This window comes from Cutaneotrichosporon cavernicola (genome assembly GCF_030864355.1).
Source record: "Cutaneotrichosporon cavernicola HIS019 DNA, chromosome: 5".
In the NCBI taxonomy this organism is placed as follows: Eukaryota; Fungi; Basidiomycota; class Tremellomycetes; order Trichosporonales; family Trichosporonaceae; genus Cutaneotrichosporon; species Cutaneotrichosporon cavernicola.
In genome coordinates, this window is record NC_083397.1 from 265984 (window position 1) to 286810 (window position 20827).

General features: G+C 59.2%; 13 protein-coding genes across 13 annotated transcripts; 7 read left to right on the top strand and 6 right to left on the bottom strand.

The window, feature by feature from the left end:
- Nucleotides 1-4: 4 nt before the first annotated feature.
- On the bottom strand, nt 5-1376 carry HAP5 (uncharacterized protein; the record flags this gene model as incomplete). Its single annotated transcript, XM_060601241.1, has 7 exons — nt 5-188; nt 231-343; nt 378-517; nt 558-815; nt 857-1129; nt 1178-1271; nt 1308-1376. The coding sequence occupies 7 exons, from the start codon at nt 1374-1376 to the stop codon at nt 5-7; spliced, it is 1131 nt and encodes a 376-aa protein (XP_060457754.1).
- A 272-nt stretch (nt 1377-1648) lies between these two features.
- CcaverHIS019_0501180 (uncharacterized protein) lies at nt 1649-2675 on the top strand (the record flags this gene model as incomplete). The annotated part of the gene is made up of 3 exons (XM_060601242.1): nt 1649-1911; nt 1995-2583; nt 2619-2675. 3 exons carry the CDS (start codon nt 1649-1651, stop codon nt 2673-2675), a joined length of 909 nt encoding a protein of 302 aa, XP_060457755.1.
- Nucleotides 2676-2843: 168 nt separating this feature from the next.
- On the bottom strand, nt 2844-4938 carry CcaverHIS019_0501190 (uncharacterized protein; the record flags this gene model as incomplete). Its single annotated transcript, XM_060601243.1, has 5 exons — nt 2844-3162; nt 3204-3450; nt 3486-4580; nt 4652-4658; nt 4915-4938. 5 exons carry the CDS (start codon nt 4936-4938, stop codon nt 2844-2846), a joined length of 1692 nt encoding a protein of 563 aa, XP_060457756.1.
- Nucleotides 4939-5690: 752 nt separating this feature from the next.
- Nucleotides 5691-7609, top strand: CcaverHIS019_0501200 (uncharacterized protein; the record flags this gene model as incomplete). Its single annotated transcript, XM_060601244.1, has 4 exons — nt 5691-5703; nt 5744-5788; nt 5834-6337; nt 6378-7609. 4 exons carry the CDS (start codon nt 5691-5693, stop codon nt 7607-7609), a joined length of 1794 nt encoding a protein of 597 aa, XP_060457757.1.
- A 444-nt stretch (nt 7610-8053) lies between these two features.
- CcaverHIS019_0501210 (uncharacterized protein) lies at nt 8054-8778 on the bottom strand (the record flags this gene model as incomplete). The annotated part of the gene is made up of 4 exons (XM_060601246.1): nt 8054-8146; nt 8306-8419; nt 8598-8626; nt 8691-8778. The coding sequence occupies 4 exons, from the start codon at nt 8776-8778 to the stop codon at nt 8054-8056; spliced, it is 324 nt and encodes a 107-aa protein (XP_060457758.1).
- Nucleotides 8779-9817: 1039 nt separating this feature from the next.
- Nucleotides 9818-10528, top strand: CcaverHIS019_0501220 (uncharacterized protein; the record flags this gene model as incomplete). Its single annotated transcript, XM_060601247.1, has 2 exons — nt 9818-10110; nt 10150-10528. 2 exons carry the CDS (start codon nt 9818-9820, stop codon nt 10526-10528), a joined length of 672 nt encoding a protein of 223 aa, XP_060457759.1.
- Nucleotides 10529-10805: 277 nt separating this feature from the next.
- On the top strand, nt 10806-11782 carry CcaverHIS019_0501230 (uncharacterized protein; the record flags this gene model as incomplete). The annotated part of the gene is made up of 2 exons (XM_060601248.1): nt 10806-11267; nt 11453-11782. The coding sequence occupies 2 exons, from the start codon at nt 10806-10808 to the stop codon at nt 11780-11782; spliced, it is 792 nt and encodes a 263-aa protein (XP_060457760.1).
- A 143-nt stretch (nt 11783-11925) lies between these two features.
- On the bottom strand, nt 11926-12526 carry toa2 (uncharacterized protein; the record flags this gene model as incomplete). Its single annotated transcript, XM_060601249.1, has 5 exons — nt 11926-12013; nt 12070-12158; nt 12262-12321; nt 12374-12440; nt 12477-12526. 5 exons carry the CDS (start codon nt 12524-12526, stop codon nt 11926-11928), a joined length of 354 nt encoding a protein of 117 aa, XP_060457761.1.
- Nucleotides 12527-12844: 318 nt separating this feature from the next.
- Nucleotides 12845-14423, top strand: ARG4 (uncharacterized protein; the record flags this gene model as incomplete). The annotated part of the gene is made up of 5 exons (XM_060601250.1): nt 12845-12885; nt 12924-12953; nt 12995-13313; nt 13376-13833; nt 13868-14423. 5 exons carry the CDS (start codon nt 12845-12847, stop codon nt 14421-14423), a joined length of 1404 nt encoding a protein of 467 aa, XP_060457762.1.
- Nucleotides 14424-14769: 346 nt separating this feature from the next.
- CcaverHIS019_0501260 (uncharacterized protein) lies at nt 14770-16087 on the bottom strand (the record flags this gene model as incomplete). The annotated part of the gene is made up of 3 exons (XM_060601251.1): nt 14770-15476; nt 15534-15815; nt 15853-16087. 3 exons carry the CDS (start codon nt 16085-16087, stop codon nt 14770-14772), a joined length of 1224 nt encoding a protein of 407 aa, XP_060457763.1.
- A 299-nt stretch (nt 16088-16386) lies between these two features.
- Nucleotides 16387-17535, top strand: CcaverHIS019_0501270 (uncharacterized protein; the record flags this gene model as incomplete). Its single annotated transcript, XM_060601252.1, has 5 exons — nt 16387-16558; nt 16600-16719; nt 16876-16981; nt 17017-17159; nt 17198-17535. 5 exons carry the CDS (start codon nt 16387-16389, stop codon nt 17533-17535), a joined length of 879 nt encoding a protein of 292 aa, XP_060457764.1.
- A 270-nt stretch (nt 17536-17805) lies between these two features.
- ERG2 (uncharacterized protein) lies at nt 17806-19015 on the top strand (the record flags this gene model as incomplete). The annotated part of the gene is made up of 3 exons (XM_060601253.1): nt 17806-17913; nt 18119-18363; nt 18661-19015. The coding sequence occupies 3 exons, from the start codon at nt 17806-17808 to the stop codon at nt 19013-19015; spliced, it is 708 nt and encodes a 235-aa protein (XP_060457765.1).
- A 111-nt stretch (nt 19016-19126) lies between these two features.
- Nucleotides 19127-20190, bottom strand: CcaverHIS019_0501290 (uncharacterized protein; the record flags this gene model as incomplete). The annotated part of the gene is made up of 3 exons (XM_060601254.1): nt 19127-19327; nt 19428-19512; nt 19544-20190. The coding sequence occupies 3 exons, from the start codon at nt 20188-20190 to the stop codon at nt 19127-19129; spliced, it is 933 nt and encodes a 310-aa protein (XP_060457766.1).
- Between the last annotated feature and the right edge of the window lie 637 nt (nt 20191-20827).

A 20827-nucleotide genomic window follows, 5' to 3' on the forward strand; every position in this document is an offset into this window, starting at 1 on the left:
GCAGTTACAGTTCACCAGTGAGGGGTCCACCGGCGGCACGCTCGAGGTCGTTGTGGATACGCTTGCGCTTCGCGGCACGTCTTGCTGCGCGCCGTTCCGAGGGCGACTGGTGGTCACCGTTGCGTTGGCGTGATGGCCCCGCTTCTTCCTCCTCGGAGTCGGACTCGTCGTCGCTGTCACCGAGGAAGCTGGTCTCAGCTTGTTACGTGTGCTCAAGATAGCAGACTTACAGCTTCTCAATGAACGCGGCAGCTGCCTTCTCCGAGAACTCGGCCTCGCGCGAGCCCCACCGCCACTCAATCTCCTCGGCTGGTCCATCGCCACCCGCGTGTTTGTGTTTTGTCTGCCGTCAGCAAAAAGTAAACGAGGTTGTTGACCTTCTCGAGGTAATTCTGCTTTGCAAGCACGTCCATGAACTGCTCGAGTGTGATTGTGGCAGAGTGCGAGTTGGGACTCTTCCATGGCAACACGGTGTGTCGCTCGAGGTTGAGACGACGGAGGAAGGCATACAGCGCGCCTGCTGTTAGCTGAAGTGAACGGGTCGGTTAGCTACTCACGCTCCTCAATGACGCGCCCCTGCGCAAGAATAAGGCAGAGAATTACAGTCCGGATGCCCAGTAGCGCTATGTGCCCAGCCGGAGTCGGGTCGGCCTTATCCCACCGTAGCAGCGCGCCCGCGTCACTCTCGCTGTCGGCCACGGCATTGGCGTTGCCTCTATCACCCTCAAAGGAGGGTAATGGTGCAGGGCGGTTCATCTCGGCGATCAGTGGGCCAGGAAGCACGGAGCGGAGGATGTACGACCGCGTGCCGGCGACTGTTGTCAGCTGTGACCTAGCCTGCGAGCAGCAGACTCACCCTTCTTCTCTTTCTGCCGTTGGGTACTCGTACTTCCCTCAGCCTCCTCCTCTTCATCATCCTCCTCGTCCCCCTCCTCCTGCACTGGGCGTAGGCGCTTCTTCCGCTGCGTCTGCTGAGTCTGGGCTTGTGTGGCCTGTGTTTCCTGCATTAGAGCTTCGTCGCCGCGCTGCTTAGCGCGCAGCTCGTGCATCTCCATCCCAAACGTAGAGCGGAGTAGGCTCTGTGCGCGTTCAAAGACCACATGGAACTGGCGCTGGGCGTTTGGCAGGACTGCTGTCAGCTCACGGAAACTACCGGGCTGGGGAAGGTGAGACTCACCCAGCTTGGAAATCATGTCCCGACGCAGAGGCTGCCGCCGGTGTTCATGAAACAGCGCCAGGCGAACAACGTGTGCTGCAGCGCTCGCCAGGTCCTGCTGTTAGCTGGCGATCAAGACGACCTAGCTAACCTGGGCGGACATGCCGCGGGGCCCTTCGTCTTCCGAATCGTCGCGGCGATGGGTGGGGCGTGGAGGCATGATGGTTCGTTTATAGATAGACGAGAGAGAGAAGAAGAATCTAGAGCTCTTGTCTCTCTTTAGAGTTGAGGAGAGGTTGACATGGAAAAAGAGTGGAGGAAGGTCCAGGCGCTAGTCATCATCACAACAAAGTCGCGACGCGTCTCTCATGTACGGTATGGGTAATGGCGGGATCAAATCCACGTGGTGCAGACCTCCACTCTCAACTTGGACTTCGATCACAACTTCCAACTCCTCCCCAGCACTCAACAACACCATTCAACTCAACAGCAATGGCATCCCTCTCCCCTGCTGAGCGGGACTACATCATCTCCGGCCTACTCTCCGACCCGGCGCTGCGTGTCGACGGCCGCAGTCTCCTCTCACCCCGCCCCATCGAGACGGAATATGGCGTGATGCCAGCCGCGAATGGGAGTGCGCGCGTGCGTGTTGGCGGCACAGAGGCTGTTGCCGGGATCAAGCTCGATGTCGGCGAGGTGTCCAAGGGCTCTTTTGAGGGGGGTCCGGGATGGAGGGCAAAGGTCGAGGTGGATATGTGAGTGGCCTACATTCCACTACTCATTCAACTCGTTGGCAGTGATTCAACTAGTTGAATAGTAGGGCCTGAGCTGACCCAAGCACACCACAAGCCCTTCCCTCCACAGACCCAAAGACGTTGCAAACCCTCTCGGCATCCTACGCCGCCCTCCTCGCGGAACACTTCGTACCCTCCGTCTCTCCTCTCAAGATCACCGAGACGCGTGCCTTCATCCCCTCCCTCCATATTGCGCTGCTCTCATGCGACGGCGCCATCGCTTCTGCACTAACCCTTGCTGCGCGCGGTGCTTTTGCCGACCTCCAAGTTCCCGTTACCAAGGTGGTGGGCATGGAGGAGGAGGACGCCGAGACGCAAGCGGATTTGGCGGGGATCAAGGGCGCAATCGCCGCTGGACGGGCGGGGAAGGGTAAAGGCCGCGCTCGGGCTCGTGGTGGTGACGACTGGGATATTGAAGGGGACTCTGCGCCGCTCGAGGGAAGGGAGGAGTTGCCCGTCCTAGTTACGCTTAATCTCGTTGGGGAGAAGGAATTCGTTGACGCCTCTCTGCGCGAGGAGGCTGCGTGTCCCGCGCGCGTGCATGTTTTCGTGCGACCGGGCGGGCGGATAGCGGGTATCCGGATGGAAGGTGATGGTGGGATCGCGACGGAGCGTATCCGGCCGCTCCTGGAGGTGAGCAATCGTGTTATCAGTCAAGCTGACGACAGGAAGCACGCCGGATCGGCCTCGAGCTCGCCGAGGCGCTCAACGCCGACCTACCATAGCTCTTGTTCGCGGTATAGATGCATCCATCCTTCTAGGGTGAGAGACATGGTTTCCGGAAAGCCTCTACATTACGGACTTGCTCGTTATGTTTCGTGGGTGGACGTGGACATGGTTGCCGGCTTCGTGGCTGGGATGCAGGATGCTGGTGGTTGCTCTGTTGTTTGGTTCTATGCGTCTGGTTGTTGGTTTGCACTTGTCACTTCTGCTTGAACTTGCTGTGCGGCCGCCTCACTCCCCGCCGCGATCAACTTGGCACGCTCGCGCACTTCGCGCGCGGCCTCGACCATCCACACCTCGATGACGGTTTGGAGCATGCGTTCCCACCCGTCTGTGCGCTTGGCCACGACGAGCGGGTCAAACTCGTAGATCTGTAGGCTGCGGCGGCGGCTCAGGGCAGCCTGCGCTGCCGTCTTGGGTGTAACGATCGTCGAGTTCGTCGGCGTTGCTAGCACCGATATCGGGATGTTGAAGCGCATGCGTACCGCACTGGAGTCAGCTGGAACCCAGAAAGATGTCAACCGACTCACGCAGCCCAGCAGGTGAGGTTCTCGGAGCGGCGGAACGTCCATTCGCCCTCTTCGACGCCGAGTGTGTCGTGCAGGTCCTCATCGGGGACAAAGCCCCACGGCCGTGCTGATGTGAGGAGATACGCGTTGTATGCGTGCGCGAGGAGGTAGCCGTCACTGAGGCGGTCGAGAAGGGCGTGGCCAGATCGGGGAAGGAGTGCCGCCTGTTCCGATGTAAGGTGGGTGGTGAGGAAGGAGTGGACGCGGTCTGCTGTCAGCTCATTTAAACACTGCCGAGCTCACCCATACCATCGGCGTCGACCCACGCGTCGACCCACGCGTCGGCCGGTCCGACAGGTGCTTCTCGGAAGAGGCGGCCAACTACCTCGACCCAGCGGAGCACGGCATCGCGTGCTGCCCTGCTCTCGGCTGCCCATTCGTCCCCGTCGACGGCGCGATACCCTTGCGACTCGCTGACGATGCGCTCTTCCCATGGCGGGCGAGAGCATGTAGCCTCGGCAATCCTGGCCGCCTCGTTTATGTCGTATTCGTCGTCATCGGACCACTCGTCAGCGCAGCTCGCTCCGCTCGTGGCCGAAGGAGACAACGGGGCGTGTTCCTGCACGGGCGACTCGGCCAGCTCGCCGTTCACTACGAGCGTTGGGAGACCGTTGCGCAGGCGCTCCTCGAGAGCGCGGAGCTGGCCTAGCACGTCGAGCGCTGCACGGCGTAATGGCGCGGTACGGTCGATACCTAACACAGGTGCTGAAACAGAGCGGGGCGTTGCGCCGACGCCCGTGGGGCGAGAGGGCACGCTGAAGGTCGCGGGCGCGCGGGGCGTGCTTACTCGCCTGCCTGCTGTTGCGAGGGATAGTGCGAGTGTGCGCATACGGCGCACAGCCGCAGCCGTGTCGACGAATACTGATCGCAGATCGACAGGTGCGCCTTCCGCCGCCCAGGTTGCGGACACCTCACGTGCGAGGAAGGTGGCCTCTTTGCGCGCCTCCCTCGGTGCGATGCGGTTGAGAGCGACCTCTTTCCACGGCTTGTGCTCTGCGCGTTCCGGAACTGCGCCGAGCGGATTTGTACGGATGCCGGCGCCCGCTCCATCACGGTGTGCGACGCCACCACTGGAGAAGTGGAGCTGGAGGTCGCGGATCGAGGGAAGGATCGCGACAGAATCACGCTTCGCAGCACTGCGTGAGATGTATCGGTGGTACTTTCTGCGCAGAGGAGCTTGGACGGGCGATGGCTCGTCACCGTCAACGCTGGAGGGGAGGGTGTCGGTTGTGGCGTGCGTCGTGTCGCTTGCACAACCCGAGTCGCCTGTGCGCTGGACGACGAGCGGCGGCGGCGAAGGCTCGAGAGCGGTCGCCATGATGGAGTGTTGATGGAGAGCTGCGCCGGGTCAGATGCCGTTGCTATTATCTGACGACCTGGCGGGAAGGGAGGTGGAGGGAGGGTCGTACCTGTTACCTGACGGTGTTACTTGAGTGCTTGAACGAGACATAAAGAGAAAAAGGGCGGGGTGGACAGGCGACCCCGTATTATAGAAGCATGCGGTGATCGAGTTGAATCGAGAATGGAAACTGAGAAGAGATGAGTTGGTAAGTGCAGTGGCAAAACCCGGGGTGGATGACATGGATCATCCATTTAGCGTGCCTTCCCGTTCTACCATTCGAACAACCATTGACCCTACTTCTTCCTAGCTGGTCATCGCACCATCACTCACTCCCGTCTCATCCCCATCACTCATACTTTGCGTCACTAATACAGTGCACATCGGCGCGAGAGGTGTCTGGGGCCATCTCTTCGATGCTGGACGTTTGTGTTGATTGTTCCCAACCACTTCGTTAGCATGTGTACCTTGCTGGTCATCTGATGGTCGCAGTTCCCCATCGCACAACGACGTCGTCTTCAGGTGTCCACATGGAGGAAGCATTCCACAATCCCACAAATCCACAAACCACGCCTCATCCATCCTATCCAGCGCCGGTCACGGCCGTTGCGCGCGTAGGGAGTGTGGTGGACGCGCGTTCGCTCGTTCCTGGTGATGCGATTCTGCTTGGCGATTGGGTGGCGACGTGCCTGTGGTACCAGGCACCACCTCGGTGGCGTCCGGCCACCTCCGCCACGACAGCGCACCTGGCCGTTCTGACAAACCATGATTAACTTGGCCTAAACTGACTTGTCGCGCAGGATACAGAACGCAGAATGCGCTGGTCGACGTAGGTGCGTGCAGGATGTCCAAGATCCAAGACCTTGGTGCATGCTCCCCATTGCCTGGCGAGACGAGATCAGCCCGTCCAAGCCGATCTATCTTGCGGATGCAGCCAGTCCAACAACGGAAGTAAACCTACCATGCGGCTGCCACGCGGACTGTGCCACAATGTGAAAATCCGCCAACTCCCGACTGGAGACTCCGTCTGGGTGGTCATGTTGACGCCAGCCAGCCAAGTGACAAGATCACTTCAACAGCAACTACCCCAGCAACGAGCAACCTAAACTATGGACGGCTACGGTAAGTTGGCTAAATACATGTTCAGATGAGCTGACACCAGACGCGCTGGACGCAGCGACCTCGTCGTATACCAAGCACCGCGACGGTACGTTCCTGCCTCCACCCTCCACCTTCCTCGCTAATAGTTCAGACCGGGCGAGTCACCGCGACGACCGAGACCGCGACCGCGACCGCGACCGGGACCGCCGGCATAGGGACAGGGACTACGACCGGGACCGTAACGACCGGCGGCCACACGACCGTGATCCCTACGGACGTGAAGGGGGACGCGACCGCGATCCCAATGAGCGCCGCAACCGTGATCGCGACTATGATAGGCGGGACCGCGACCGCCACGATGACCGGGGGCGCGACCAGGGGCGTGATCGTGACCCATATGGTCGTAGAGACGAGCGTGGATGGTCGCCGCCTCGCCGCCGCGACGACCGAGGCGGGTATGGGCGCGAGCCGCCTCGCGATGGAGGCCGCGGCGGCGGACCCAGAGGGGGAGGAGGGCGGCGTAGGGACTCTCCAGCCCGCTCGCCGACTCCGACGGACGCTATTCCTCTCGAGGACCGTGTTGTCGAGCCGTCGCTGTGGGACCTCGCGCCGCCAGAGTTCCAGGGCATCTCCGCCCTGGAGGCGAAGATGACTGGTGAGTAGCTCAAGCGCGTCTACAGTGTAGCTGACATCAGGCATGTTCACTTACGGTCCCGGGCGCGTCGCACCTCCCATGCATCTTGGCCAGCTCGCCGCGGGCTTGATTAACCCCCTGCGCCAGAACAAGCGCGTGTACCAGGCCGACATCCCTGACACCGTGTCGGAGAAGCAGCTCATGCGCTTCTGGAACCGCCTCATGACAGACCGGAACAAGGCCTCTGTGCCCGGAGAGTGTGTCAACCAGGTCCAGGTCAACCGCGAGAAGAAGTTTGCTTGGGTCGAGTTCCGCAACGCCAACGAAGCGACGGCTGCGCTCGAGCTGAACGGCACTGAGTTTGAGGGCGCACCGATGGAGCTCAAGCGGCCCAAGGACTACATCGGCATTGACCCCGCCCTCGGCTTCCTCGGTCCCGCGACCGAGGGCAACAACAAGCTGTTTGTTGGTGGCCTCCCTACCAACCTGGGCAACGAGCAGGTTATGGAGCTGCTCAAGTCGTTCGGTGAGCTGCGCACCTTCAACCTCGTCAAGGAGGGCAACGGCTCGGTGTCCAAGGGCTTCGCTTTCGTCGAGTACCTTGACCCGGCGGTTACGGACATGGCGATCCAGGGCTTGAACGGGTTCCAGATTGGCGAGCGTGCGCTGGTGGTGCAGCGTGCGGCGACGACGAACCGCGCAACAGGCGGTGCGCAGGAGCATGGCGCGGCGGCCTTCCTTGCGACCTCCAAGATTCTCGAGGAGGCGGACGCCGAGCCCGCCGACACGCGCGTCATGCTCATGCTCAACATGGTGACCGAGGACGAGCTGTACGACGACCAGGAGTACGAGGACATTCTGCTCGACGTCAAGGAGGAGTGTGAGAAGTACGGTGTCGTCGAGGGCGTGCGTATCCCCCGCCCTGTACCCAAGAGCACCAAGTGGGAAACGAGTGATTCGGCCGCACAGACGGCCGAGAAGAACCGTCGAATCAACGAGGAAGCGGGCGTCGGCCGCGTCTACGTGATGTACACGGACATCCCGGGTTGCCAAAAGGCCATGAAGGCGTTGGGTGGGCGGCAGTTTGGCGGGCGTACCATCCTCGTCGCCAGCACAAGCGAGGAAGACTTTATGGGACCGGCCCCGCCGCCGCCGCCATCTGAGCCGCCGATGCAGCTCGAGGCGCCACCCCCTCCCCCGGTCGCCGCAGTACCCGCACCGCCGGCACCCCCTGCGGCTCCCGAAGACATGGATCAGACAGCTGGAAACCTCCTCGCCGAGCTAGGCGTGTAGATGGTGTAGCGGAGTGCAGCATGATATGTAGAGTTATGTACCTGATGCTGATAACTGTGGCGTGACGAGTGTGATGGAATGCAATGGCTCGCAGTGCGATATCGGCATGGAGTGTCTGTGAGATGGATGGTGGGCAGAAATTGTCTGGTTCTGCCGTGCCTGGCTGTCTAAACATTCAGGGGATGTCTCACAATCTTCTAAACTCGCGACTGACTTTGTCTTCCTGATCAACATGCATTGGGTTCTTCTGCATTATGCTCCGCGCCGACAAACATAAGAAACGAAAATGAAGGTGGAAAATGAGTGAGGTCGTGCGCAACGATGCTCCGTTGTCGCGGATCGTGAACGTCGTTGGTGGTGCTGATTGTACTCTGCTGGGGTTGTGCTGGGTATCGCCTGCGCCGCCTCCTCGCCTCGATGCCGGGGAGCCATGGCGTGGGTAGCTTACTTGGCTGCGCTGACAAGTCTGGCCGCACCGAGTGGCGGGTGCCGCAAGTCGTAGTCCTTTGGCCTGCGGAAAAGGAGGACGTGTGGTTCCTACAGTCAGCATTGAGAAGCAAGGAGCGCGATGGTGTTGCTGCGGTTGGCGACGAGACTTGAACAGTGACCAGCTCACTTTGCCCTAATGAGCTGGTATTGTGTACCACTCCGTGTCGCACGTCACTGCCCCGGCCGACTTTGAATCAAAAAACTCACAGGCTCGTGGCGCATGTACATCTCCCACCCTGGCGACTGGCGGATACCGAGTCCTCTCCAGACGTCCTCGGACAGTACGCCAGAGGGAACAAACTTGGTGAGTGCTTTTGGGAGCTGGTGTCAGCTTCGAGGCATGTCAAGGGATGCGTCGGCGCAACGGCCGACCCTCAGGCCCCCCTAACGCCGGATGTTTGGTCCGATGCAGGGTGCGTTCGAGCACAAACAACCAACACCAACAAGCCGTCATCGCCACGAACATTGGCGTGGTGGTCAGAGAGAGAAACACACTCACGATAACATGGCGGTATTCCCACTCGTCGTCTGCTGTCAGCTCTTGTTGGGGTTCCTCTAGCTGAAGAAGGCCAGGGAAGGAAGGTCCACTCACCGGAGTAGCGTGCGCTGTAGTTGATCTTCTCATGGTATTGCTCGATTGCTCGGCGCTTCTCCTCTGCGGAATACGACTTTTTGGACATGTTGTTGTGTTTGGTTCGTGGGTATTGGGGGTTGTGGCTCTAAGGATGGGTGCGATGGAGAGAGCGTGAGGAGTGTGATGAGAAGGGATGAGGGGGGGATGTATGCAAGGGTAGTGGATGATGAGGGGGATAGTGAAGAGGATGGGTATGCTCGTTCTGTTAATGTTTGTAGCGTAGTGTCTAGATGAGAGAAGAGAAGAGAAGAGAGATGAGAGATGAGATGCCGTAGTTGTTCAATTGTTGGTTGTTGGTTGTTGGTTTGTATCTGACCCAGATGTTGGGCTGTTTGTTGACCTTGGTGCGGGGGCCCTGACGGAATCTTTATCACGTGGCAACAGGTGTAATGTGGAGGTCTACCAGTTCTGTGGGTTGGATCATGTCTCTGGTCCAGCTTCATGTTTGTTCCCCGATCCCCGACTCCCACTGTGTGGGTGTTATAGGGGTTAGCTCTGACACTGTATCATCCAGTTTAACAGTTGGCCAAACACCTTCAAGCGATGCAAGCGACTGTGAAGAAAAGGACGAGCATTGTTTCGTTTGAGCTGTTCTTGTCTGTTTTTGCCTGGCCTCAATGGCTAGCCGAAACAGAGAGGAGGCTGCTCCACAACTAACGGCGACGGACAGACCCAGTGCTCCCTGTAGCACTCTGGGTCGTGCAGCAAAGGACCTGTAAGGCAGTCCTGATATGCATACGACATGATAGACTCTTCTGTCGACGCTCACATCAATGTCTGCTCTGCCAGCGTGCGCACTGCCGAGACGGAATGTTCGAGAGTACTAGGTCATGTCAAGTGAGATTACAGTGTCCAGGCACCAGATTTGGGGTGATTAATAATCGCCGACACTGGCTGAGGGGTTATTTCATCACGGCCTCCTCCGGCCCAAGGCCCCTTGAGACCGAGAACCTTGGTCATCCATCTCACTCTCAGCTCTCTTTTGGGATCTCATGACGCAAGCCGCAGCCCACCCATGCCATCTTATCATATAATCCGTCTACATCACCGTTCTTCCTCTTCTTCATCACACTCACCTCATTACCATGTCAAAACTCGCCCGCACCCTCAAAGTTGACATCACGTCGGATACCGTCTGCCCCTTCTGCCTCCTGGGTATTGCGCAGTTCGAGTCGGCCCTCGCCAAATGGAACGCCAAGCACCCCGATAAGGAGGTCAAGCTAGACGCGCGCCTCCTTCCGTTCCAGTTACGCCCGCAGATGCCCGAGGAGCCGCAAGACCTGGCGACATGGAGCGCGGCTAATTTCGGCGGCGCACCGCGTGCGCAGGCCATGCGTGCAAGCCTAGCACAGTCGTACAAGCAGGCCGGACTTGACCTGTAAGCTTACTTTTCTGATACTAGCTAACGTAACCCCAGCTCGACATCCTCTAAGGTGTCGAACACGAACTCTGCGCACCGCCTCGAAACGCTCGCGGACACCAAGGGCCGTGCGACCAACTACGCCGTCGGCAAAGAGATTATGCGCGCGTACCAACTTCACGGGACTGCGCCGAACGATCCCACTATGCTCGCCAGGATTGGTGTCGAGCACGGTCTGTTCGAGAATGAGGCCAAGGGGCTGGAGTGGCTCAAGTCGGATGCACTCAACAAGGAGACGCAGAGGGGATACGCGAATGCCCGTGCAGAGGGCATCACTGGAGTGCCGTTCTTTGTCTTTGATGACAAGTATGCGAGCTCTGGCGCCGTTGGCGAGGACGCGTTCTATGGTGTCATCAATCAGATCATGACCCAGTAGTTGTACAGATGTATCGTAATCGAATGTATTTGACAATGGAGTGGCAAGCGTGTAGTCTTTCAGCATGAGGCTGTGCACTGTAATGTGATTTTGGTGCTTTGATCAAGAACCTGGAATCGGGGAATGAGGTCCGCCCGATAGATATCGAATACAATACGTCATGATCTCCTTCGTCTCGCCACCCCTGTTGATCTTTTCTGGACCTATATTAATGCGACTAGCAACCCATCTCATTTCACTCGCTGCTCTCCTCTCCACCTCTTCCCCACTGCTCAATATGTCCGTTACGATCAACGCTTCGGGCGCATACAGCGTCAAGCGCGCTCCCGAGCTCGCCAACCTCAACCTTCGTATCAGCGCCGAGCGCCCTACCGCCTCCGACGCGCTCGAGGCCGTGCGTAGTACTTCTTCCGACATCTCAGCCACGATCCGTAACCTCGCTGCTCCCAAGTCTGAGGTCTCGGCAGCGATCGGCAGCGAAGAGCTCGACATCGACGACCAGGCTCGCGACCCCGCCTTCCCCGTCACCAGCTGGAGCATGCAGCAGCTGCGTACGTGGAGCGTGACACCTGCTGTAGATGACAAGCCCCGTCCGCCTCCTCATCAGGCACGCATGATGACCATGGTCGAGGAGGAAGTTCAGGAGGAGAAGGTCAAGAAGGTGTTCCATGCCGAGACCTATATCAGCGTCACGTTCCACGACTTTGCCAAGCTCAGCGCCTTCATTGAGACGACCACTGTGAGTCTACCCATGGGTGAGAGGAATGACTGGGAGCTCGCTCCAGTGCGAGGCCGGGCCGGAAGCGTTTTAGGAGTGGTAAAAGCGTAGTGTTGGCGACTGCGCAGGGCAGTGCTGTTCGCCCCGAAAGCCACCTCAACCTTCCTTTGCTCCAAGCGATACCATTTGCGCGCTTCTGACACCAGACGAACGACATTGTCTCGATTGACGGCGTCGACTGGGAGGTCACGCGAGCCACACGCAAGGCACTGCAGACGCGCGTGCGCCAGGGCGCGTACGCGGACGCGCTCGCCAAGGCCATCGACTACGCCGCGGCGATCGCGCCCAACGTCACGCCCCGCGCGACGGAGGTGCACGACGACTCGATGACCCACGTGCGCGGCCGCGCGTACGGGGCGCAGCCTGTGATGAGGATGATGGATGCCGGCGGTGGCAGAGCGGAGGCCATGACCTTTGAGCCTGAGCCTATCGAGATCTCGGCCCAGGTCCGTGTAGCGTTTGCCCTCAACCTCTAGTGTTTCCCTCAACCTGTAGTGACTGAGAGGTACGTAATCAGTTATAGGCGCTAGATCACAAGACCACGATACGCGACATGATGATACATACATGCCAGGAGCCCAGTGGGCGTCTCTACTACAATGCTTTGAATGTTCGGTCGTTAGTGGCCCCTGCGGCCGTCGGTCGCGTCACCGCTCTTGCAGGCAACAATCTTGATCTTGGGCGCCGTAACAAGCTCGCCGGAATGACTGGTGTCAGCAACAAAGGCAATGCTTGAAACGCTGGCAAGACTGGCAGCACTCACGAAGATCCCGTACCCTCCATGCGGAACTGCGGGTCCTTGACCACAAACGTCCACACGTCGTTACAGAGGTTGTACGTAGAGAGGTGGCCCTGGGGGTTAGTCGCCTTTGAGGCTTTGCATGCAGCTGAACCGATGCAATTCGAGCTGTGACAGCTGCCTCGTCCTTCATGTCCATCGCCTCTGCCTACCCACCTTGACAGTCGTCTTCTGCTTGACGCCCTTCTGCATACACTCGGTCAACGACTTGTCAAACTGTCATCAGCGCACCCCAACCCATCTGCACCTGCTGTAAGACCCTCATCGCGAGCTGCGGCGGAATGTCGCCAGATGTGATCAGCTCATCGAGCGAGTCGGTCAGCGCGGTCCCGATGCTGCGATTAGCCCCTGCATCACGAAACCTATCGCACCTGGACCCGCGGTAGAACTCGTAGTAGGTCTGGCCCCTGTTTTCTGCCATGGTGAATGGTGATGAGCGATGGAGCAGTGGCGACTACGAGTCCTTGGTCAGCGACCGAGGGCGATGGACCGGTTGGGTGGGTGGCAATATATATACCCATTCCCCCCGTTTTATCCCACCACGTGACTAGCCCAGGAGCCCATTACAGTACTGGGCTTAATATTAGTCCAACTCTATCGATTCCCTCCATTTAAAGATATCGAGTCCTCGCGTTTGTATTTCGAGGATCCAACACACATAGGATCGGCGCCTAGCGGTTTGCATAACTGCATCGTCACCTTCATCTTCTGTCCATAGTCTCATCTCATCAACAACAAAATGGCTTCTGAACAGGACTTCACAAAGCGCAAGCTCTGGGGGTGAGCTCTCAAGAGATTACGCATGAAGCTGACAGCAGCGGCCGCTTCACTGGCTCTACAGACCCTCTGTTCGTTTAGCCCACCATCGTACATTGCAATCTGACCCCAGGATGCACGAGTTCAACCAGTCGCTCAAGTACGACAAGCGTATGTACGCTGCCGATATCAAGGGTTCCATTGCGTTCTCCAAGGCGCTCCTCAAGGCCGGCATCCTCAACGAGCAGGAGCAGAAGGAGATCACGCGTGGCCTCAAGCTCGTCGAGCAGGAGTGGGCGAACGGGACGTTCAAGATCGCTGCCGACGACGAGGACATCCACACTGCCAACGAGCGTCGCCTGTCTGAGATCATCGGCAAGGACATTGGCGGCAAGCTGCACACTGGTCGTAGCCGTAACGACCAGGTCGCGACCGACATGCGCATCTGGTTGGTGAGTCGCATCAATGATCAGCAGGATCAGCTGTCACATGTCCTGGTTTAAGCTGACATCAGATGGATGAGACCAAGACTGTCGAGAAGTACCTCACGGACCTTCTCAGCGTTATGGCGACGCGCGCCGAGACCGAGGTCGACGCCGTCATGCCTGGCTACACCCACCTTCAGCGCGCGCAGCCGGTACGCTGGTCTCACGTGTTGCTCTCGCACGCGCAGAGCTTTGCGAATGACCTTGAGCGCCTCCGCGAGCAGTACAAGCGCATCTCTGTGCTTCCCCTCGGCTCTGCCGCGCTCGCTGGTAACCCGTACGGCCTTGACCGCGAGTTGCTGCGCCAGGAGCTGAACTTTGAGAGCATCGGCGAGAACAGCATGCACGCCGTCGCCGACCGCGACTTCATTACCGAGTGGCTCTTCTGGGCCTCGCTCATGATGAACCACATGAGCCGCCTCGCTGAGGACCTCATCATCTACTCCACCGCCGAGTTTGGCTTCATCACCTGCTCGGACGCTTACTCGTGAGCTAGAACACAGACAGCAAGCTAACGGTAGCACTGGCTCGTCGATCATGCCCCAGAAGAAGAACCCCGACTCGCTCGAGCTCCTCCGTGGCAAGAGCGGCCGCGTTTTCGGTCAGCTGGCAGGCTTCATGATGACCGTCAAGGGCATCCCCTCGACCTACAACAAAGACCTGCAGGAGGACAAGGAGCCTCTCTTCGACTGTGTTGACACGGTCGGTGCGGCCCTCCGCATCGCCGAGGGCGTTATCGCTACCCTCACCATCAACCCCGAGAATATGGCCAAGGCGCTCACCATGGACATGCTGGCCACCGACATTGCCGACTACCTCGTTCGCAAGGGCGTTCCCTTCCGTGAGACTCACCATATCTCTGGCCGCTCGGTCGCGCTCGCAGAGCAGAAGGGGTGCCAGATCTCCGACTTGAGCATGGACGAGTGGCGCGAACTCTCGGACAAGTTTACCGACGACGTCATGGACGTCTTCAACTTTGAAAACTCGGTTGAGAAGCGTAACGCTATCGGTGGGCCAGCGCGTGTCATGATTCAGCGCCAGGTTGACGTGCTCCGGAAGCGCATCAACCAGCAGTAGACATCTAAACATATTAGTCGCATAATATATGCCATGTTATGGGACTATAGGGTGTTGGGCGAGCTGTCGTAGGCATTCTGTGGCGGTCGTGTTGTTGTGGAACGATCGCAGGCAGGTCGAGAACTCGGAAAACGACGGGACGTTGCCGAAGCTGACCAGGCGCCCCTTCGCCAGCCCTGTCGTGGATTGCCTGCGCACACACGTGGTGTCACGTTAGGCCACGGGCTCCCCCTGCCCCGCAATAGGTAGGCAGGCCGCACAAGCCTCGACTGCCACCCGCAACGGTCCGGAGATGACACATACAACGGGAGCTACAAGTGAGATGATACACAGATGATAGGGGAGCTCAGCCGAGGACGTCCTTGAGCAATGTCGCGGGGTCCTCGTACTTCCAGTGCAAAGTGTGCTTCTTCTCCTTCTTGGAAGCGCCGTCTAGCCCGTGCTCGTGGCCGCCCTTGTCAATCTTGAGCAGGCCCGTATCGGCGAGCATGTCGCTGACAGCGTCAACGCGTCCCTGCCCTGCGGCGACTTGGATGGCCTGTGCAGCCTTGTTGGGCGACACAGAGGTCTGTCCCGGGACAGACGGGACGATGGACGGTGGAGGCATGGCCATGGATGATGGGGTGATGACTTTGCGCGGCGGCGGAGTGTTGTTTTCCACCTCGGCAATCGTGAGCCCCGAACCCAGCTTGTAGAGTGTCGGCGACACAGTGGGCTGCAGCCCCGGCGTGAGGATGAAGAGGCCCTGCATCATGTTGATGTCGGGCTTCGGTACGGGATGTTCCTCCTTCTCAACGTTGGCGTTCTTCGTACCCAGCGGCACGCGCATTGTGTCTTCACCAGGCCGATCACGTCCAGTGAGATGCGTGTAGCTGTGCAACATCTCGCTGAGGTGCGCCTGTATCCCGACGCCCATGAACTCGCCCACGTCTCGCGCCTGTTCGGGATCCATGTCGAGTCCTAGCGGCTTGGCGACCTGCGCGACGCGGCTGGACAGCTGACTCGCGGATGGCAGAACACGGTTCGTCTGTGCCAGTGGCGGATGTGCCGGTGCTGGCGTCAGTATTCCCTTGAGTGATAACGCACTGGATGCGTAGACGTTGTACTTGCGCTTGAGCTCTCCGCTGCTCCCGACATCCCAGTCGACAACCTCCTCCGTCGTGGCGCCATCCTCATCCGCTGCTCGTCGGACTCGCTCACGCTCCTTTCCTCCCATCCCCATAATCCACTCGCGGACGCGATCGCGGGATTCGATGAACGTCGTGTCAGAGTCGAAGTCGGCCGTTCCATCCGCCCGGCGACGCTTCTGCATCATCTGCGACGCTGGATGCGGCTCGTCCGGCAACGAGGCATTGTACAGGATACTCCTGACGAGCTGGTTATGCAGGTCGACTGTTGTCAGTCCAACCCCATCCACATCCGGACGTACTCTTATCCGGCGTCTTGAGTAGCGAGCGCACGAGGGCGGTGAACTCGCGCCGCGACAGCTTGCCCATCAAGTACGCATTGAAAGAGCGCCAGTAAACGAGGCCCGCGTCGCCGAGGACATCGTGCAGCTTCTGCTTCTGGCCGAGGGTATCGTGCCTCCGCAGCGGAGCGGGGGAAGATGGCGCTATGGAGGCATACGGGGTTGAATTGGCATGCGATGCGCCATGCTGCGACATGAACGCTAATTGGGCTTGGGCGGAAGTGGGGCCACGGAGGGGCTGGATGGATGCTCTGCTGGATGTGGATGCGGTCGGGTGAAGTGTAACGGCAAGCAACGAAGTGATGGACACCCGGTCTTTAAAACGAACGTCGAGTACGAGCGTTCATTTGGTAAAACTCGTGCGTTTCAACTGCTTCCCCAAGGCACACGGGAGCAGAATCCCGAACCAGGTGGAGGTTGGAAAGTTGTGTCCACCAACAAGTATCGACCGTTCTCGCTACATCTTGCTTCCTCGCCATCATCCCATCCATCATAATGTCCACTGCAGTTCAGGCCCCAGCATCAGCTGATTTTGCTGGATCATCCTCGGCAGCGGCTGTGTTCCAGCGCCTCCACCCCGACCAGTACCTCACCCGCTTCCTCGACAGGGGATACCGGCCAGACGGGCGGCGCAAAGACGCGTGGCGCGAGGTCAGCGTCAACGTCGGTGTGTACAACTAGGTGCTCTCCAGTGAGATCTGACCTCAGGTTCCATCTCAACGGCGAACGGCTCGGCGCTCGTGCGCATGGGCGACACGACGGTGGTTTGCGGCGTCAAGGCGGAGGTGGCTGAGCCGTGCGGATCGCGGCCAGACGAGGGGTTCGTCGGTGAGTAAGGCGCGGATGTTGGGTAGCTGAGGGGACATTGAGTCTTAAATTGGGCTCCTCTGTTGAGTGCCATCTCGGTGTCACTGTCACCCACTTCCGCCACGTTGGCCCTCTTCTCCCCGGACCTTCCTCCTCACCTTAGACCGCTCACACCAGTCCCCAACATCGACCTCCCTGCTCTCTGTTCACCCAAATTCAAGCCAGGACCACCAGCAGACGAGGCGCAGACCATGTCGAACTGGCTCAACGACCTGATTGTCTCGTGAGCTTGTTAGCCGACATCGAAGCTGATTGCAGCTCGTGCACGCTCCCACCAACATCCTTAGTGATCGCGCCTGGCAAGGCTGCATGGTCTGTCTACATCGACGTGGTGTGCATCAACTTTGACGGGAACGCGTACGATGCAGCAGTGCTGGCTGTTATGGCGGCGTTGAGAAACAGTGAGCTTCTGAAGTTGTGATAGCTGAGCTCATCGCAGCCCGCCTCCCACGCGCAACATACAGCGAGGATAACCAACAGGTTACATGTGATGCGAGCGTGACCTTCCCCCTTCCCCTTGGTCGGTTGCCTCTCGCAGCCTCATTTGGCGTCTTCCAGTCCACCCACGTGCTCCCGGACCCGTCAGCATTCGAGCTCCCTCTCCACTCGACGACGATTACCATCGCCTTGGACGAGGCGGGGAATGCCTGTACTGTGCGGCAAGAGGGCCTGGGCGGCGTGATAGGTCAGAGCGGAGATGATGTGTTGTCCGAGGCGTGGGCGGCGGCCGAGGCCCGCGTGCGCACTCTTCGCACCGTCTTGGAGCAGTCATCGTGATGCAACTTGTGTATAGTGGAGCGGAGATGAGGGAAACTCCGTGCGGGAGCAAATATTCTTAGGACGCGTCCATCGTCTCATCAGGGCGCCTCCAGGGATGGGCGTGGGGCATGGCAGGTTTCAACGTTGGGCTCTTTAGAAACAACTGAAATCCCCCGGGGGAGGGAAACAACATGGCACAGATGGTACGATGACAGAGGTCGACCTTGTTTTTACATTCTCTATTTAAGCACCGGATCTTTTGTTTGTCTCCTCACCGTCACCGCAACCATGGCAAAGGCAAAGCCCGCACAGCAGAGCTCGTTCGGCAAGTGGCCGATTATCGGCGCCGTCCTCATCGCGCTGTACGCGCTATGCTCGTTCCTGGACTCGAACGTGGTGAGTGGAAGCGGAACGGATCCTTGCTGGTTTTCTCGCCGAGTGCTTGATATGGTCACGCTGGAGTGAGCGGCTCTACGAACCTCGCCCCCATGTCAGCTCGGGATCCCATCTTCAAGTGATCCTCCGGGGTGTACACGTGACGTCCCTTGGCTTGCGTCAGCATAGGCTGGACCTGTCCGATGTGTCCCGCCGCTGACCGCAGCACAAGTTCTACGCCATGACGCCGGAGGCGCTCAACAACGCCGTGCAGACTTCGCTCTCCGCCTCTCGCGCTGCCGGACAGGACAAGAACGCGACGTACGTCGTCGACACTCTCCTCAGCAACCTCGTCAAGACGTACCCCGAGCTCGACCTGCAGACCGACTTCCGCAACCCCCGCGAGTGGGTGTTCAACAATGCCGGTGGTGCCATGGGGTCAATGTACATCATCCACGCGTCGATTACTGAGTGAGTCGGAGTTGAAATGTCGGAAGTGTCTGAAGGGGAAGGGAGAGGATAGATGGGGAGAGGTGAGGGGAAGAAGGGACGAGGTAGCGTTGAGGAAGATGAGATCGAGATGATCCGGATCACCTCGAGGCCTCGATGTGTAGGCACAGCTCTGATAGATGCCTCCTCATCCGTCCTCTTCTTTCCCCCCGCCCCTTTCATCCCCGCCTCTTTCCTCCCGCATCTTCCCCCCCCCTTTCTAAACCACCCGCCTCTTTCCAGAACGCCTGCTCGCTTCGCTCGTGGAACTGACCCCAGGTACCTCATCATTTTCGGTTCAGCCGTCGGCACCGAGGGCCACACCGGCCGCCACACTGCCGACGACTACTTCCACATCCTGACTGGCCAGCAGCGCTGCTACGCCGCCGGCGACCTCGCGCCGCTCATCTACAACCCCGGCGACGTCAACCTGATGCCCCGCGGCGTCGTTCGCCAGTACTGGATGGACGGCGAGACGTGGGCGCTCGAGTATGCTGCCGGTTGGATCCCGCCCATGCTCCCCTTCGGACTGGCCGACATGCTGTCCTCGACGCTCGACTACATCAGCTTCTACCACACGTGTCGGATCACCGCGCGCGAGATGGTCAAGAACCTGCTGCGTGGTAAGATCTAGTCTGCAAACTTTGCGGCTGGGTTGAGGCTTGGCGGGTGGACACTAGACTAGATGCATCGTCTGCCATTTCAAACAAAACTTTCACATACGGAATACTGAGAACAACGGGCACTACATCATCAAAACCGGCTCGACGCCCGTACAGGCCCGTAGAGCGCGGCGGAGATCCTGGCTGACCCAGTCAGCGTCGACGTGGGTACGTTGCTGGTCGGCGTCGAGGAGCTGCTGCGGCGACCGGCCAGTATAGTAGGCGAGCCAGGCGCGTACATCACGCGCGCTGAGGGTCTGAATCGTCTCGACAGAGTCGAGGACCTGGTGTGAGCACGCGACCTAATGAATTGAATAGCAGCAGAGATTGAATTGAATGACTAGCAGCTGGGAGGCTGGATGATGGGGTGTGGGGTTTACGCACAGGAAGGTGGCTCGGAACAGGACTTTGCCCATTCGTCACCTGTACAAGCGGTTGCCCAAGATAATAATTTACGCGGTTCGTGTTCCTTTTCATCAGCGCGCTCCCACACATCTTACCTAGCTTGGATCTGGGCATACTCTGTCTCGAGGACAGACACAGCAGCCATGAGGCGTTCATGCACGACATGCTGCTGCTGCGTGAAAGCATTCAGTCGATTCTCCAGTGCGCGGGCGGCATCAGGCCCCAGCGGAACCTCTGGAACAGCTTGATCGCGGCGTCCCGGTACCCCCGTCCCAGGTAACTGAGGTCGCTCTTCCTCTGTAACGGTAAATGGCCGCGATCGCGCCGCCCGAATACTTTTACTTCTAGTCGGGAGCCTGTCGCCAACAGGCCGGTTCAGATCCGTGAGGGAAGCGCGGCGCTCGCGCGACTGGGTGATGGACTGGCGCCGTTCGGGCGAGACGCTTGGTTCTCTATGACCCAGAACCTCGGCCCTAAACACCCGGGCTGCGCGGCGAGGAGACTGGTTGCCCCGCCGCATGTGTTGCGGGTCGACGCCGTGGTGCGCAACCGCATTGGTAAAATCTACTACTTTCTCCAGACAGGCGTCATCGGCATCCGCTGGGATGCCACCGTGTTCCTCGAGTAGCTCGAGGATGACTGGGTGGTCCTTGATCGCCTCGTGCGAGAGGAGGCCGTTGGGGATCGGGATCGCGTCGTCCTTCATCGTGGACATGGTGGTGTGGTCGGACAGGTCGGACATTCTGAGGTGGGGTGTGGAGTCAAGACGGAAAGATTGCGGGATCGGAGTGAAGGGGTTTAGGCACCGAGTCGTACGTCATCAGCCATCAGCTGGGCCACTACGCCTCGCTGGTCTGGTCAGGATGGAATAGGACACGTGAGCGTTAGTGCATGAGTGATTCACAAGACCATGGCGAGGTTGGAAAAAATGATCAAATGCACATAGGATGAACATTGGGTTGGCCACTCGGACATGTCGAAAACGACGGCCCTGGTGGTCCGAGGGGATTCAGAGGGGATTCAAGTGAGACACCATGCGGCCACCCCACCCCCGGCAGCAACGGGGGCCGACTTATCCCGGCGTACTTGCGCATTGATTGCTCAGAGGGCCTGGGGAACTGTTACCGCGCTACGCTCAGCGTCGCCAGCCGTTTCACGGTCAATGACGGCCTGAAGGAATCAGAGATCCGGGACAACGACCTCGGCCCGAAGGCTGTCATCACGTCCTCGGGCCAGCGGCACCATGGCGGCCTTAGCTGCCCGATCGGTTGAAGACTCATCCTGCAACATCCTGTACGTGCGATTGACTTTCAGCCAGAACAACTTGCGATACTCGAACTCTCGAGGCTAGCCATAACAATGTGCATATGCGTATTCAC